General features: G+C 37.7%; 1 protein-coding gene across 1 annotated transcript; it reads right to left on the bottom strand.

Annotated features, from left to right (window-relative positions):
• Positions 1-1,147: 1,147 nt before the first annotated feature.
• kctd3 (potassium channel tetramerization domain containing 3) lies at positions 1,148-18,031 on the bottom strand. The gene is made up of 18 exons (XM_079833807.1): positions 17,644-18,031; positions 16,979-17,032; positions 16,651-16,696; positions 16,348-16,421; positions 16,208-16,266; positions 16,010-16,090; positions 15,746-15,901; positions 12,140-12,230; positions 11,867-12,057; positions 11,668-11,783; positions 11,463-11,550; positions 8,513-8,629; positions 8,260-8,430; positions 8,027-8,182; positions 7,804-7,900; positions 5,135-5,334; positions 4,912-5,050; positions 1,148-3,970 (listed from the first exon to the last, which is right to left on the bottom strand). The coding sequence occupies exons 1-18, from the start codon at positions 17,712-17,714 to the stop codon at positions 3,400-3,402; spliced, it is 2,478 nt and encodes an 825-aa protein (XP_079689933.1). The 5' UTR covers positions 17,715-18,031; the 3' UTR covers positions 1,148-3,399.
• Positions 18,032-18,125: the final 94 nt, after the last annotated feature.

Raw genomic sequence — 18,125 nt, 5'->3', positions numbered from 1 at the left:
ACAAATGGACGATCGTTGATCTAGAAGGTTGTGAAATGTAAAAAAGTTGTGCTTGTGATGTTGATGTTTCCATACTTATTAAAAAAAAAGCAAAGAGTCTGTTCCATTTGGTTACTTTATTGTGCCACTGGAGATGTACAGAAGCTAAGTACCAATCTACAGTGCATGTACTGTACCATTTTCACATTTGTTTCCATATTTCATGTGGCATGAGCTGTAATTTCCTCTTGAAGCCACACCATGATCTGCGCAGCAGGTAAGATAAAACAGTCTTGATATGATAAAACATACAACATACCTAATCTGCATATTGAAATGAAGAGGACTCATCTTGCCTGGAGATGAAATCATACAGTAACCAGGCTGAAAACATAAATCAGGTTGTGACTGTATTTCTGAAAGCAAGCATAAAGTATCATACTCTTGTCAATGAACAATTTCAGAGAGTAAATAAATGACTTGGTTATGTTTAGTTAAGGACTGCATTTATTTATTTAATCAAAACAAACGTATGCATAACCGATTTTGTTATCAAAAATGATCACTACACCAGCAAACCAGTCATAGCAACAGAGGACATTTTTAGAGCAACGTCATTTTGGGAAGTGACACGTTACACATGCAGATATTCCAAGGGGTAATTCTTTTCTTTTCTAGCTTCATTCTTTCTGCTTTTCTTTTATTCATTATTCAATTTCAGGCTATGTGGCCTACTGTCGGCAACTGTTACACTGATTGCATAGCATTATGTTAAAGTAAGGACATACTTTGTTAAAGGCTTTCATTTAGTTACAATTCAAATAATAATCTCGCTTAGCAACATATACCTATATTTAAGAGCCTATATTGGATATGTATCACTGATATATATACTGCATATTTCTCTCTGGCAGGATATAACCTGTACACAAAGTCTAATAGCTGAGGAAAAGTGACCATGCTTATCAGTTTACAATGCAAAATAAGATCCATGTCAAATATAAATAATCCATTACCGTGTATTCTTATTAACAGTCGAAATGCAAATTCTAAAATTATACTTTGTAATGACATTATTCACAACATGTTAATTATTTAGACATAAGACGCGTACATTTTAAATACAGAGCTAATCCATTAGTACAAATTGTTTTTTTTGTTTTTTTTTATCGTACATTACAGCTGTCTTTAAAACATGCTTTTTCTTTTCTTTCTTTTCTTTCCTCGTCTTGATAAGTGTCTTATTCTGTGAGTTGAATTGTAAAGTTGCATAATGACTAACACTAACACTCGCATCAGGAAAAAAAAACTAAATCTGATTTGATTTCTCACAGCATCTTAATGAACAAAAGGCACTGAATAAATCCCAGAAATGGATAGAGCAAGTAAAAATCCCCTGCGGACGCATGCTGAAGGTTCACAGAGACGGCAGCAGCAGTGGAGTCTAACCTGCACTTCAAACCTGACCATTAGTTGATCTTTTCGATCCTTTCATTATAAAGGGATGTAAAGACAGACAATAAAGTGCATCATAGTGTTTCGAAGGTACCGTTAGTAGACAGTAGCATTTTTAAAAAAGCAATCATTTATAAGAGAACAGCAAGCCATTAAAGCAATAGTCCACCAATAATCAGTTTCAGACTGATCATTTCCATACAGAACCTCGGATGTCAACAAAGATTATCCAGACGAGGCTTTCAGTAACTTCAGCTCGGACTATAAATTATTAGCCGAACGGACCACTTTTGTTTTTATATTGTACAGTACATTCTCCAATCTTTTTGGAAGTTTGAAAAGCCGTGTTCTCTATCCGCATTCTTTGTATGGAAGAGAGCAGTCCAGACATTGTGATAAACGTATTGTTTGTTGACCCGTGAAAGCAATGGATTTTAAATTATGCCAGGGTAAATTACTTTTATTTTTGGGTGGACTATCCCTTTAATGAGTAAAAACAAGATCAATCTAAAACATAAACTAAAATCTTTTCGATTTTCCAGTGAAAGTGCTGGTGTACAAAGCTGAGGCCTCGTTTATTAAACGTGCGTATGTACAGATTCGATCGTACGCTAAAATCCATTTATAATAAATAATATTAAAGGCGCAGTGTGTATAAACCAAGATGTGTAAAGACCTTACATTTCGTTTGTTGTTTTTATTACCTCAGAATGAGCCATTTCTATCTACATACACCGCGGGTCCCCTTACAGTGAAGTCACTATTTTGCACCATCATGTTTCTACAGTAGCCCTACACGGACAAACTTCTCTGCAGAGCGCTAGCTACTCTCTGCTGTCTCAGACTACGACATCTGTGTCCTGTGTCGGCCTCCGTAGCTTCTCTATGTGCTTCGAAAGGGAGGGGTGAGTGGTGGCCGGTTGCAATTCGCAACCTCACCGCTAGATGCCTCTAAAATTCACACACTGCATCTTTAAGTGCTTAGCGCAGAGTCAGAGTAATGACGGATCTAAGCAATTCTTGCTGCTCTCCATTCTCGAGAAAAGGATTTGGATTGGTTGACTGGTGCTCTTTCATATGTTAATGACATTAATTAGGGGGCGTTTACAAGGCGGAGATCTGAAACCAATTTCACGATCATTTGCGATGTATAGATTTAACATCTGGAAGAGTCATTTCTCTGAATCACACATTTGAGAAATGATCTTAAAGGGATAGTTCACCCCAAAATGAAAATTCTGTCATCATTTACTCACCCTCAAGTTGTTCCAAACCTGTATGAGTTTCTTTGTTCTGCTGAATATTTTGAAGAATGTTTGTAACCAAGCAGATAGAGCAACCATTGACTACCATAGTATTTTTTCCCCTACTATGGTAGTCAATGGTTGCTCTATCTGCTTGGTTACAAACATTCTTCAAAATATCTTCTTTTGTGTTCAGCAGAACAAAGAAACTCATACAGGTTTGGAACAACTTGAGGGTGAGTAAATGATGACAGAATTTTAATTTTTGGGTGAACTATCCCTTTAAATCAAATGTAGGTTTCTATACACAATTGTATAAATGAGGCCCCATAAGTCGAATGTGTAATTAGTCGAATGAAATGAGTTGTGTCTAGTTCATTTTTGTTAATTTGCTCCAGGGAACTTTAGGCAAATATATCAAATACATTTTTAAGCTTGGAAAAATCAGAATAAGAGAGAGCAAAATAAAATCTTTCAACTATTTAACAAGACACATGAAGAAAAACCAAGCGATCATTTCTGTGGAGGATTTTCCCTTTAATTCTGTACACAGTGAGTTTTTTTAGCTGCCAGCTGCCGTCCTGCCAAACCTTATGATCAACATTCACATACATCCTGAAACGCTTCTCTTCTGAAATCGTCCATTCAACTACCTTCTTTCCCCTGTCAGAGATTATTGTATTTGGTACGACCTCTGTGTATGACAAATCTGCATAAAGCATCACTCACATGCAGCGTCAGTGCCCTTGCGATGGCGTGGGGATGTGGCCACTTTAGTTGGCGAGGGTGAGGCGGTGCTGGACGAGTCGCTGCCCCCTCCATCAGCTGCTGTGGGTGGGGGGCTCAGCTGTGGAACCGGAGGTGCCTTTTTCCTGCTTAGAAAATTCGCTTCAAATGGCCCTTTCCTCCTCCCATCTGCTCTGCAGTCCGCAGCCCCCTCCTCCATCAAATGGACCCTTCGTCGCTGGTCTCCAGGGCTGTCTGGGGGTTTACGTGCGGCTGCAGACTGGGTTTCCGAAGCTCTAGACCCCCAAAGATCCACTGTAGAGTTCCTTTTGTCTGCGTCCTCAGCGCTGTTCTCCCCCGCAGATTGCCGTATCTCGTCCTCGGTGGATCCGCACAGTCCATGGTTCTCCAGCAGGGCTTTGGTCAGGTTTAAGCTGTGGAAGTCTCTGTAGCTGTGGAAGCTCTCTGTGCGTCGAGCACGGGCCAGCAAGGGGCTCTCTCGGTACGGCCTCAGGGCTCCGTAAGTGGCTGTCTCAGGAATGGGTTCCTGTGCCTGCAGCTGGAGACTGTAAAAATGACAACATGTTGTTTTGCTATCCACCTTAATTTTAACACAAGGGTTTGAATGTGTCTGGCTTCCAGTGTCATCCACTCCAGGTATTTTTTAGCTATGCAAAACAGCTTGTTATGCTGCTTGATATTGCAAATATTTCCTAGCATATTATTTGAATGTATTGTCGTAATCATAAACTCGCTGGTTTGCTGCCCAAATAGTTTTACCATTTACTGCACTTTAATGCTGCTAGTGAATCTGCAGTCTTGCACTTTCACAGAAAATAACAAAGTTAATCTCAAGATTCATTAAGAACATTAAAGAAATCGTTCACCCCAAAAATTTAATTCTGTCATTATTTACTAAAAATGAATACTTTTGAAGCTCTTTTCCATTCCAGTTTATAGTGACCAAGGCTGTCTTAAAAAAGGCCAAAAAGAATCATAAAATAAGTTATCTGACAGCTTTCTGTGAGGAAAGGACTGAAATATAGGATGTTATGATTCCCATAAGCATTTGTCATTTTTTAAATCTGCGCATTCAAAAAAATTTTAATAAATAACACTATGAATATTTGGGATCCAAAATGAGATTTATGGGTGAAAAACAAAACTTGGTCCCTTCACATTTAGAAGACTTGAAATATAGCAGCAGTCATATCTTTTTAAGGCTCTTTTAACTATTTTTTACATCAGACCTGTTTACATGGAATCCAAATGAGATCAAATTGAAAATATTAAAAAACAAATTGTTCCAAAGCTATTCACACATGCTGAATTGTATCATTGTTTGAGCTTGAATATCATAATGACAGCAAAATCCGCATTTGCACAATTGGAAAGTTGCCATGTAGCCTCCAAATACTGTACAGAACTGGCATGAATGGGTACAAACTTGTGGTGCAGTTTTATTATAATCATTCAGACTTGTGAATATGGCTTTGGACTCTAGTACCTGGAGCAGGACTCTCGCAGCCGGCTGTGCTGGAGCACAGAGGGGGCGGGGCTGATGTTGGGCGTGGCACAGCGAGATGTGCTCAAATCACATTGGTCAAGCAGCTTCAGCAGCTCCTCCTCGGTTGGGCCTCCCATTTCTGCAAACAGATCATATCATTTTACAACTTAATCCAATATGCTGTTTTAGATTTTCTTTATTCCCAGAACAGTTATAATCAGACCTGGCTCACGCTTAGCCTTGTCGTCACTCTTGTTGACTGTGTCCATGGCGGTGGTGAGATCCCACATCTGAATGCTCCCATTTGCATGGCCAGTGAAGAGATAATGGCGTGGTCTGGAGCCCATGCGGCTCGAGCCCTCACACTCCCGCACTGTAAAACAAGTGATTGTAGTGCCATCTACTGCCTGCACCTCACAGATCCTGAAATACAGATAGAAAAACATCAATGGAAAAAAATTATGTATATTAGTTAAGATAAACTACTGAAACAATGAAATATATGTGTGAACACATTTTTCTGTCATTCTTTGGCTAGCGTTACATTATATGATTAGACTTTTATTGTAATGCAAATGTTTTTAAACCATTTAAGCATGACTAGACAAAAAAGAATGTGCCAGATTCGAGTTCTCTTTCGCACTTGAACAAACAGAATTGACCTATCGGTAAGCCCCTCCCCTCGAACGCAGATGAGCCAATGACAGTTGAGTATCAGTTGCACGGCGACTGGAACTCTGACATCTTTAGGTTTCAGCGCCATAGAGAAATATTGGAAAATCCGAAGCTCTTATCGGTTTGATGGTGTTTATGCTACAAAAATGGTAAAACGATGTGCCTGGGGTACTGTAACGCTGATTCCAGGTGTCCTGAGAGGATTTTATGGTTGTTATACTCTCATTAAGTTACGATTAAAGTTAGTGAGTCCCTGCTTACATACAAACCGAAATAACTGTCTCACGTCATGTAACCTTAACAGTGTTGGTCAAAAACACATAAACGAAGGTCTACTTGTCACAGATTTTATTGTGATTTATCGTCTAATTTGTTTTTGTATATATTTTTTATATTTCTGTTAGTTTAGATATGTTTAAGGTCTGCATTATCTGTTTTACTAAGGAGGGACTCCTATTTTGATGGGTATTATAGTCTACGGGTAGTGAAAGGGAGAGCTAACGTTTAGCAGTTTATCGGAGTTGTTCTGCAGAAACAAAGTTTACAGTTATTTTTTACCCCCGAAAAGGCATACGGTCTGTATGTTTGTTTACTGTGAGTTTTTTTGTATAATTTGCTGTTTGTTTACTTCATAAACCATCAGTAAAGTTTGGCCATCAATCGGAGGGGGTCCACTACATTCTGTGTCCAAAAACATCTTGGGATAAGGGTTTCACACAGACCGCTGTCAGTGTGTCAGGGTTTCACACTGACAGCAGTCAGTGTGTCAGGGTTTCACACTGACATTTGATTGTCCGAGTTAGCAACAGTAAATGAGGGGGGCGGGGCTTACCGATAGGTCAATTATGCCAAAATGCCCATTTTGTTGAGTATTCTTATAAAACTGTTTTAAATGAGTTAAATAATGTTCTTAAATGAACGTAAAGAGTTGTGAGAAAATGAGATGCGCGTGATCTGTCACGTTCAGCAGCGGCAGATCTTAAAAGGGCCTGTTTACACCTGGTCACTTCATGCGTTTTTACAGATCAGATAGCTATCTGATTTATCAAAACGATTTCATGTACACTTGGTCGCATACATGTGTCTCTGCAAAACTGATATAAATCCAATCTACAATTCCCGCGCTATATGCAGATTTATGGAGTTCACGTCTCCAAAAACAACAGATATGAGCTGCATTTTATTAATCATCATCTAATTTCAAGATCAAAGACCGCGATAGTAGAGAGCGCAGCAATAGCACTGGTAAAATCATTTATATGCCCATAACATATAGCCCATAACACGCTCTCACACATAATTTTTTTAGCAATGTTGGGAGGAGTAAAATGTACATTTGTGGTTTCAACAACCAGATGCATTTAGACCTGTTCCGTTTCATCTGGAATGCTGCCCAGACCACCTCCTGAAGTGGTTTGAGTGATCAGATTTAAATCCGTCTCGAATGCGTTTTGGCGGGCATTTACACCTGGTCTTTTCACGATCGGATAGCTATCCGATCAGAGAAACGCATGAAGTGACCAGGTGTGATGTCTGTCATTAAAGTTAATCAAGGAACAAAGGTAACAGAGAAAAAAAAATCTTTAATAAGGATTAATGTATATTTAATTTATAATCTATGCAGTTAAGACTGTAAAGTGTTTGATAACTTTATTCAATTTCTGTATATTGATTATATATGAAGGCCACAGGTAAATATGACATTTATTATAATGGGTTTATGTGAAGATTGTTTTAATTTCACTTGAATTAAATGGGGTTTTTTTCTAATAAAAGTTGAAATTGAAATAGCTTTCAATTATACTGTAATCTTGAATGTCTATCATTAATGTTTAAAAAAATAAATTTCATAGAGACAGCAGTAGTATCAGTAGTATTAGTATCAGTGATACTGGCCTTCATTCATAAAATGATGCCATTACAACAAATATTTAAAATATACTGTCTTTAAGTTGTTTCTACATTAATTTGTTGAGTAACTGTGATTAATAACAGAAATAAATATGCGATTAATTAGGTTTTTTTTTATAAATAAAATAAAATATTTTATATATATATATATATATATATATATATATATATATATATATATATATAATAATAATTTTTTTTTTTTTTACTGTCATTTATGTCAGATTATATGATATACATTTTAGCTGATTTGTCTGATTTGCCTTGCATATTTATTTAGCATATCATGTGTATTTCAACATGTACCTCTTCCCCGTAGAGGAGAGACGAACAAAGAGTTTGTTGGTAATGGGAATGACTTTCTGAATGAACACCTGTTGGTCGTCTCGCTCTCCAAATGGACCTGGAAACAGCACATGATTAGAACAGCAGTTCAGCTCACAGGAAAATGGAAGAAAATTGCAGTTTTTCAGATCTTCTTGTACCTTCACTTCCTGTTATGGTGGAAAGCTAGAATCAAATCTCTCACCGATGTCATTGCCGGAGGAATAGCTGCTGTGGCTCTCTGTCTCCTCCAGTGAGATGATCTTAAAGGAGGCCAGTGGAGTAGATCCTGGCTGAGTGGAGATCATTCCTCTGAACCGAGTCACCGTCCACGTGCGTACATGATTATTGTCAGCGCACACTTTAACGAAACAAGGCCAACATTACAGATCAACATCATTTTTCATTATATTGTCCAGTGACTGTGCAGTTTTGTACCTGAAACTAAGTGCTTTTCAGAGAGCATGATCTTAGTGACAGGGCTGCGGTGGACAGTGAAGGTCTGGAAGAGCTGTGGACCAGATCCAACGGTCTCTGGATGCTGCACGATGACACGCACGGCCCCTGAGCTGGTTCCGTAAGCTATCTCAATCCAGTTCCCACTCACACCTGCAAACACAGTGAGATCAGTGACTGATCAGACTCACCGTTGTTCCTAATTAGAGTACAAAACCATCACTGGACGACGTACTGGTTTTAGGAGTCAGGTAGACACTGAGGGCTGTGATGGCATCATTTGATGGGTCGTGGTACAGCTCTGTCACCAACAAGTCATTATCCTTCATTCTCAGAGGAAACTTCTGCATGTCTGAGAGTGGAGAGAATAAAGTTAGGCCTTTACTTTTATCATCTTCCTATTTAACATATTTTGCGTACATAATAAAGGTTTTTAATTTGTCACAATGGTGTCATTTGAAACATATAATGGGTTTAATACATTTGCCATGGACATATTTGAATAGTTAACTCAAAAATTAAGTTAGGAGTCTGAAAGATTTTTGAATGTTTTTGAAAGAATAGCCAAGGTTGCATTTATTTACACAAAAATACAGTAAAAACAGTAATACGATGAAATATTCGTAACATTTTTACAATTTAAAAGAACTGCGTTTCAATTTAAAGTGCCCCTATTATGGATTTTTGAAAATTACCTTTCATGTAGTGTGTAACATAGTTCTAAGTGAATGAAAACATCCTGCAAAGTTTTAAATCTGAAAGTGCACCGTATAAGTTATTGTCTCTCAAAAGTAACAGTTGACTCTGAGTCAATTAAACGAATATTTTTTCAAATGAGTCCCAAGCCGTTTCGGTGTGACGTCATGACGAAATATTAGCATATTGCCCGTCCACTTATTGCACGCAGGGAACACTTGAACCCCCTCGAACACTGCAGCGGATACTGGATAGCATCATGTCGAGAAGATGCTGTGCTCTACAATGTGTTTGTGTTTCATATTGTGTAGGTCTCTGGCTAACCGGCTAACTCACGTTATTACTGTCTTACCGAAATACTACTGTAAATCAGCTGTGGGCTGCAGTATTACCTAAAACTGTGTCTATTAAAGCAGATCGTCTGTCATTCTTACTACTTTGAGTAAAGATAAAGGATGGAGCAAGATTGGTTTTGCACACTTTAATGTGCCATCAGTCATTCACGGTAGTGCTCGGCTAATGTACGGGCTGTTATTGATACAGTTCCTGCATGTGCACCGCAATATATTAGACACACACACACAGGTTTGTTGATGGACGCACACTTGCTAATGCTGATGGTGAGGAATTACAGTTGAAACATCTCATAATGTACCTCAAATTGAGTCACATCACTAAGAAACGTCCTGCTCAAGGCTGGAAATTAGAACGAAAAATTAGTTCTTTCAATGTTTCATCATCGATTCGGACTCGCGCTGGGATTGGTGTAAAATCAGCGTAATCGTTACTGTCTTTACAGTGTGTAGTCTACTATCGCTGAGCTTTACGAAGCCTCTGGACAGAGCTGGAGTTCAGTTATGGTAATGGGTGTTTATTTCCGAAATATGCGCTGTACGCGGTAGACCAATCACAACAGACTGGGCCGTCTATGTAGAGTAGGCTCGTGAAAAGGAGGGATTTAGAGAGACTGATTCATCCATTGAGTCGTTTGAGAATCATTGAACATTGTGGTGATGTGCAATGTATATTATGAGAAAATGAAACAATTTTTTTACCTTTGTTGCATGTAAAACTGTTGTTGGAGATTTAAAATAGCATTATAGGGGCACTTATACACTGTATTTTAGAATGTAATTTATTCCTGTGATTACAAAGCGGACATTTTCAGCAGCATTACTCCAGTCTTTAGTGTCACATGATCCTTCAGAAATCATTCTAATATGCTGATTTAGTGCTTTAAGAAACATTTTTATTATTATGTTAAAAACAGTTTTGCTGAAGATGGATATAAAATTTAAAAGAAAAGCATTTATTCAAAATAGAAATCTTTTGTACCATTATCCTTGCTGAATAAATGTATTAATTTATTTTTATTCATTTCTTTCTGACTTTTTTACACTGTTAAAGAGTTGTATCCTCATGCTAAACTTTGCCAAATTCCCAAAAATTAGTTGGACAGAGTATTTCTGTGCCAAATACACTCCTTCAGGATTCGAACAAGCCTCTGAAACTTTTTTTCGAGTATGGCCCTGTGTGACGTCATAAGGGCGGTACTGCTTGTATGGGCACTTCTCCCGGATGAGCATGTGTGCACATCAAGGCGAGCGAGAGCAAGAGCGTGCCGGTCAACGAGCTTCGTTCAGGGTACAGAAGTCGTCGACAGCGCAATCATTCTGTTTTTAGACAACGAAATCAACAACGTCACTAAAGCAGTGTGTTTCTGGTTGTGAGGGAAAGATAACCTTGTTCAGCTTCCCAAATAACCCAGCGTTAAGGAAACAATGGATGCAGTTTGTTTTTCTGGAGTTCTTTAAGTGTGTTTGTTTGTTCCCAGTCATGAGTCGAAACTGCAGGCGGTGTGTGAAACTGTGTTTTGTTGGTAAGTGCATATAATGTGAACAACACGGACATATAGTGAATCGAAAGTTATCCAGGGATAATAATGCAATGATGTATTGTGTGTGTGCACTTGTGACTCTTTAGCTCCGCCCATTGCACGCCTCCAAGAGCTCGGCTATTTTCAGAAAGAATCAGTACAGCATTTTATCTTTTATCATCTTCTTTTTTATGTCTTTTATAAATATGATAAAACTAAAGACTCTTTGGAGATATGAAGGATGTAATACTACTCTATAAGTACTCAAGATTAACATGAGATTGGCAGAAACTGTGTGTTATGTACTTATTGACCCCAAACCTTTGAACAATAGTGTATATATTTATTTAAAAATATATATATATTCATATAGACTTCCCTTGCATTACATTCAAATTTGACAAAACGTGGATCACAGAACTACAATTTGGATGATGAACTGTATGAGTTTGTAACCTATTTAGAATGTGACATTAATTACACTGATGTCTTTATGTAATTTTAATTACATTTTCAACACTGATTCAGTTACTGCCGGTTTACATCTCATTAATGACTCATGCAATAATATAAAAATAAATTCACTGCAGTTGAGAGAAGATAAGAAGCTTACCAATATAGTAAATTGAGCCGTTATTACAGCCCAGCAAGAGGAAGGAGCCAGCAGTGTCACAGCTTGTGATGGGCACCACATCCTGCACCTGTACAAGTGATATATTGCAAACGACATAATCAAATATGAACCCTGATTATAAGCTTGTTAATGAAAAAATGTAAACTGACATGACTGTTGTGGTATAAAATCTGAATTGCTTTACCTGCCAGTGCTGGGTGACGGCGTTCCACACTCCTACTTTCCCTGTGTGGCTGGTGGCGACTAGCTGACTCCCAATGAAAAACAGAGAGTCAACGGGTACTCCAAGACTGAACACTCCTTCACAAAGACAGAGAAACATTCTCTCACAAAATCTACACACATGAGTGACTATGCATTTCATTTCTGTTCTGTCCTCTCACCTATTTCGTTTCCACTCCCTCCGTCCTGGATACTCCACAAAATAATGCTGCTCTCCGATGACGCTGCCACCATCTTGTCTTTATCTCCATGTGGGCCGCCCACAACTTTGGCATTAAGGGCCACCCGCTCAATGGCCCAGTCCAGGTAAGGACTGGAAAACACCTGCTGCCAGCCTGATGATTCCTTTATCCTAAAGAACAATCACAGTCAACATATGGTGAGCATAACCTTTATTATTTTACATTTCAAAGTCATTTGATATGTAGCTTTACCTGTAGCAGATGACAAAATGTGCATAAGCAGCTACAATCCAGTTATGATGGCCAGCGACTATCAGCACCTTTCTAGGGTCCACTGGTGATCCTATTTCAACATAACGAAAAATACAAAACAAAACCCAGTATGTTTAAACACCAGTAGGTCTAAATGTAGTACAATAAACTCAAATAAAACTACCTTTGTCACAATAATTCAAAAATCCAGACTAAACCAATGCCACCATATTTCCAGTGGCATTCAGTGTATACTGTACAATTGATAGTAGAGCCCGGCTGATTTATCGGTCTGCTGATTTTGTTGGCAGAGCCTGTCGCAGATATATCGGCGTATATGCCACCGATATGAACATGCGCCCAAGTGTCTCACAGTGCACAAATATTACCACAAAATTATGTCAAAATGCCTGTCTTGTCGAGTATTGTCGTAAACAGACATTTGCCAAGTTACCACCAGCGTTTTTGGTTAAGTTTCATGGCCCATAGAATATATTGTGTGAATATCTGAAGATGCAATATATCAAAAGAAAGAACAGAGCCTCTGTTTAACTCTAGTTTCATGCATTCTTTTTTATCAACACTTGAATGTGGGTAATTTTACATTTTGAGTTAAAAAAAAGCTGAGAAAATCGCATTTTTAACAAAGACTTGCATACAGATCGGATTCAGAACGATGATCAAAACACAGATGGAGTAGATCGAGTCCATCAACACCCCCAAAGCTTCACGGTCCTGGGTCAACATTTCATTCAATAATAAAGCCGTTTTGATTTATATGCTGTTTGATTTGAAGATCGCGTTATTTTACATATGCATCTGCTTATATGAGATTGCTCGTTTCTGCTTCTTCTTCGCCTGTGTTTTAATCAGGAGATGCGTAATAACGCCCCCTACCGTATAACAGTGAAAACATGGAAAGCCTAGTTGTTTTCTCATAAAAGACGAGATAACAAAAGACACTCACTGCTCTTGACTGAATAACTTTAATAATGGTTCATCTATATTTTTACAGTGAAGACCATGAAGTGATATTTTACATTTGATTACTATTTCTGTAGCCTACCTGAAAATCTAGTTTAGACCTATGAAAAACCTGAAAATAACTGTTTTTCATTTGTTTGAGTGTTTGTTTGTTCTGTTGTATTATGCGCAATGTAAGTATATTATATATATACTGTTTTTTATATATATATATATACTCTACCAGTCAAAAGTTTGGACACCAATGGGAAACTTTTGGCTGGTAATGTATTATAATATACACATAAATAATATCAGCCGATATATCGATATCAGACTTTTTTTACTCCCTAATATCGGTATTGGCCCCCAAAAATGCAATAAAATTGTTAAAAAGAAGGCCTGTCCATTAACTTGTTCTCTCTCTCTCTCTCTCTCTCTCTCTCTCTCTTCATTCTTCTCACATGACTTTACTGGGCACAGAGGACATAAAAGGCCTTTTAAGATGACCTTACCCTGCCTACTGCGCTACTGCTTGTAAGGAGAATACTTTGTCTTCATGGCAGTCCCCCACCCCCTCCTCTTGGTCTGTCCATGCCATAATAGAGCACATGCTGTTCCGCAGTCTGTATTGAGACAACTATAACCAACTCAATTCTACAGCTATTTCATTGCAACATTAATACAGCTTTCAAATCCCACTCAAATTTCATATAATTTTTATATAGGGTGGTTTATTAACACTGTTAACTCAACCCGAGAATATCTGCGCTCACAGTCAAGCTCTTTCAGTGGTGATTATACAGTGGTGATGATGATGCTGCTGCTATATATATGGCATGAATGTGAATGAAAAATAAAATTATACTCTAAATATGAAACAATATATGGTACTATAAATTGTAATTTTGTCCTTCATATATAAATATAGCAGTTGTGCAGCTTAATATTGTGGGGGGAGCTGCAATGTTTTTTTGTTTGTTTGTTTTTTTCAAATTTACTTAGAAATTGAAATCATTTATAGCATTATAAATGTCTTCACCATCACTTTTGGTCAACTTAATGCATCCTTTCTAAATATGACTGAGAAATTACCCCCCAAAAGCTTTGAATAGACATTTCAAAAACTAGCTTTAGAAATAAATATTTTGATTCAACATAGAATTTACTACACGTAAAAATGTAAGGCTATAATGTGGACATACCATTTTTTTCAGAAGACTGTTTAATGCAGCTCAGTTGTGGCATGAATGTGAATGAAAAATAAAATGATACTCTAAATATGAAACTAAAACTGCCAGTAGGTGGCGGCAAGTCACTGTCCTTATGAGTGAGTCATTCAGTCGTTCATTGAAAAGGCTGATTCATTTAGGAACAAAGCAAATGGCCGTCTTTATGAATGGGTCACTGAATCAATCAACAGCTCACTCGATTTGTTAAAAACTGCGGATTCATTCAGTAATGAAAGCTATGAAACACCACTGTGTGTTTCTCGGAGACACAACAGTTCTGCTGTTGCCTAGTTTGGAACTACTTTCATTGGTGAAATTGAGCAAAAACAAACAATTGTACAGAATACAGAGTCTTTTTAATGACATTATTTCTTAATTTCAGGGCTCGACATTAAGCCTTTTCATGTGCTTGAGAAGTAAATCGGTCATTCACTTGTACGAGTAAAAAATGTGCAAAAAAAATTTTGTTGTAAATATAATTTATTCTGAAGCAATATTCTCACAAGTGTTCAATCAGCTTTGACATATTTGTGATATTTTTACCTTTATAAAGGGCATTTTTCCCCTAATGTTATTAAATATAGGCTATGGTTCATCTTTCATTTTATATTCTTATATTTTATCAATAAATTAAATTAGAATAAGACACTTATAGGGCTGTCACAATCAAATTAAATATGTACACTGAAAAATTACAACTGCATTAAATAATGTTATTAGATTGTTTTAAATATTTTTTGAATATACAAATAAGAAATGTTGGAAAGAATGTTTAAACATGGCACTAAAACACCAGTAGGTGGCGGCAGGTGACCGCCTTAATGAGTCATTGAGTCGATTCGTTTAAACAGCTGATTCATTCAAGAATGAGGCAGTCGTTTATGAATGGGTCATTGAATCTTTTGACTCAATCGATTAATTCAAAACACTGAATCATTCAGTAACACACTGTTGCTGTAAGATGGTTCTGTTGTGATCTTTGTTTGGAAATATTTTTGCTGCTGAAATAGAACAGTCAATATTGCCACTAAAATGTAAATGACTATTCAGCAGTCTTGGTCGTGTGATTGTTGCTTAACTGTGTCATATGTTATTTGTTTCGATTTCTCCTCGAGAGGCTGCCCGAGTGTCAACAGGAACTGGAAACAGGAAACTTCAGTTTATTATATATTATTATCCACTATCGATCGCCACTTACACTAAACAAATGCAGAATCATTCTTGCATTTTTGGTGATTGCCTAGTTATTTTTCATTATTTTTGTTTTATTCAGGCTACTTGTCTGATCAGGCAAGTAAAATTCTTTCACTTGCCCCCTTCAAAAAATCCACTTGTCCCGGACAAGCGTTAATGTCTTTTTTTAACAAAGCATCTTTAAACCACATTTGGTCCCTGAAAGGCTTGTACTCACCCAGTCTTTGCGGTCCATCTCCCCCAGAGGGTCCAGGGAGAGAAGACTGAGGACAGGAACGGGGGTAACCCCCCTCTGCACCACTGGGGTCTGAGCGCTCCTCTGGACCTGCAACAGCTGCAGCCTGCCCACCGGCACTGCTCCTCGCTGGGAGAGCTGAAGGACAAAAATACCAGGCAAATTCTGATGTTAGAGTTTCATTTGGCAGAGAGGAAACAACTATGACTGCTTTTTCCTTCTTCTACAGATCTACTCTCACCCTACCTGGTGGAGGGAGGTAGCCATGAAACAACACACTTCCACACGATGATCGCTCCAGCTCTTCACAAAGCAGTAAGCGGCGGACTAACCATATCGGTGACAAATAAAAACACAAGGCAAGAATTACACATAGATGCAACTGTCAAGTTAAGTGACCATAAAAATGTTTTAACAGATACATCTAGTCCAGTTATGCCATACCTAATGGTGTAATACCATAAAACTCAGCTTCATGTCGCAGGATACTTATGTTAACACCCCTATCAGAGAAAGCAGGAATATTACAGATAAAACTATACAGATACTACATATTTATGGAATAACAAATAGGCATATCTCACCTCAAGTCTAATTCTTTAGTTCGAAGGAAGTTTAAAATGGGTGCAAATGCTGTTGGGTCTCTGTCAATAAATATCTTATAGAAAAAAAATCTGATTCAGAGTTGGAAAACATTTCTACTTTTATTGCATCTAGATAACTTCTAAATAATTTTTTTAACAAACAACCCGCAATACATGTTAATTTTAGCATTCATTAAGTATTTTCTTCAGTAAGTTTTTGTTTTCATTTTTATACACAATTACAGGCACAAATGAACTTAGGACTTTTGGTCAATCATAGCATGATAACATATTTCTACTCACGGCTCCAGTTTCATCCCGTAGTGTTGATATTCTCCCACTAAGTAAACTAGGCAGGAAAAAAATCACATTTATAACATTTATACAAAGCTATGCAATGTCCATAATACAATGACTACATCCGTTTCATTATTCAACAAGAACAGATAAAGGTTTAGCAAATTTGCACACGAAGAGAGTGTCTGGTTTGATAATTCAGGGAGATCATATCATCACAAATCACATTTTTCCTTGAACTTCAGATTTATATAACGTACTACAACTTTCAGAAAACTTTCTCCCAGTCCAAACCCAAAAAAAGACTGGTGCTGCTTCAAACATTGTATCTTACCTTGAGAAGAAAGAGTCAGGAATCCATATCAGAGTCTGCCTTGATGTGCTAAATCTGAAAGCATGTAGATAAGATTTATGATGCATTCACTCCTCATTTCTCTTTCACTTCATGAGCTAGAATGATTGAACATGCAGTTTACAGTTATTGTTGCAACCGTAAAAACAAGTAAATAAAAATTAATAGGGGTTTCCTAAAACAGTAATAAGCGTTGTGTCATAGTAATTGATTTATTTTTTTGCAAAGCACAATTTTATAAAGTATTAATGGCATAAGTAAACATTGTATTTCGAGGGAAATCCTGGCATCTTCTATGATATTTTTTATTTTGTTTCTTAGATTTTAAAAGTTTTTTTTATTATTATTAAAGTATATTAAAGTAATATTTTATTATTTAACTATGATGGTATTTTAGGGTTTTAGGGTAACGTAATATCGTATCGTGATGATATAGTTTAGGACATGTAGAAACTGGGGGTGAGGAACTGAATAGTCTTGGTCCCGTTATGTTCTGTATTAATAATAGTCAGGATCAAAAACAAGTGCTTTGTAGGTTGTTCCCGTTACATATTAACGCTGTATTAGCAGTCAAACGCCGCTGCACCGCGTTCATCTCAAATAAAACTGTTTTGACACCGAGTAAAGAAGTCATGACGTCAGCGTACCTCGTTCCTCCGACATTCAGCTGGATGATGTCACCCATTCCAGATGTTGAACTGTTCCCAATTCCAGCCATGCTCTAATTCCGCACGGTTAGCGAGGAGGAATGCACGCGATCTGATTATCCAGTTTGAGCATCGATCCAGCTGGAGTCCTCAAGATTCTCTTTATTCGTCCTCGCGACCCAGCGAACTCAATTATGCGTCACGAGAACGACGTATGAGATGGAACTGTTCGTACACCGTGTCCTCCATATTCAGAGCTTTAATAAACAACTCAAAACATGGCCTTCGGTTATCAAAGGCCCTTTTCTGCACTGCAGCCTATGGGACTTGGGATAGCTACGTTTAGTGTTGTGGGCGCCATAGAGCGATGCTAGAACGCTGTGGACTCGCCAGAGCGTCAGCCAATCGGATAGAGTCATTCCTGACACAGGACGCAGACCCCGCCCAGTGTTTTGGAAGTGTGTCTTGAGGAGAATGCTGGA

Source organism: Gobio gobio, assembly GCF_949357685.1.
Source record: "Gobio gobio genome assembly, chromosome: 13".
NCBI lineage: Eukaryota > Metazoa > Chordata > Actinopteri > Cypriniformes > Gobionidae > Gobio > Gobio gobio.
This window is presented reverse-complemented; position numbering and strand designations above follow the sequence as displayed.

Coding starts and splice junctions, on each gene's coding strand:
- kctd3 (XM_079833807.1), bottom strand. CDS start 17,714: ATGGCTGGAATTGGGAACAGTTCAACATCTGGAATGGGTGACATCATC. Junction 11,551..11,667: donor CCGTCACCCAGCACTGGCAG/GTAAAGCAATTC, acceptor TCACTTGTACAG/GTGCAGGATGTGGTGCCCAT. Junction 3,971..4,911: donor CTGCGAGAGTCCTGCTCCAG/GTACTAGAGTCC, acceptor TCATTTTTACAG/TCTCCAGCTGCAGGCACAGG.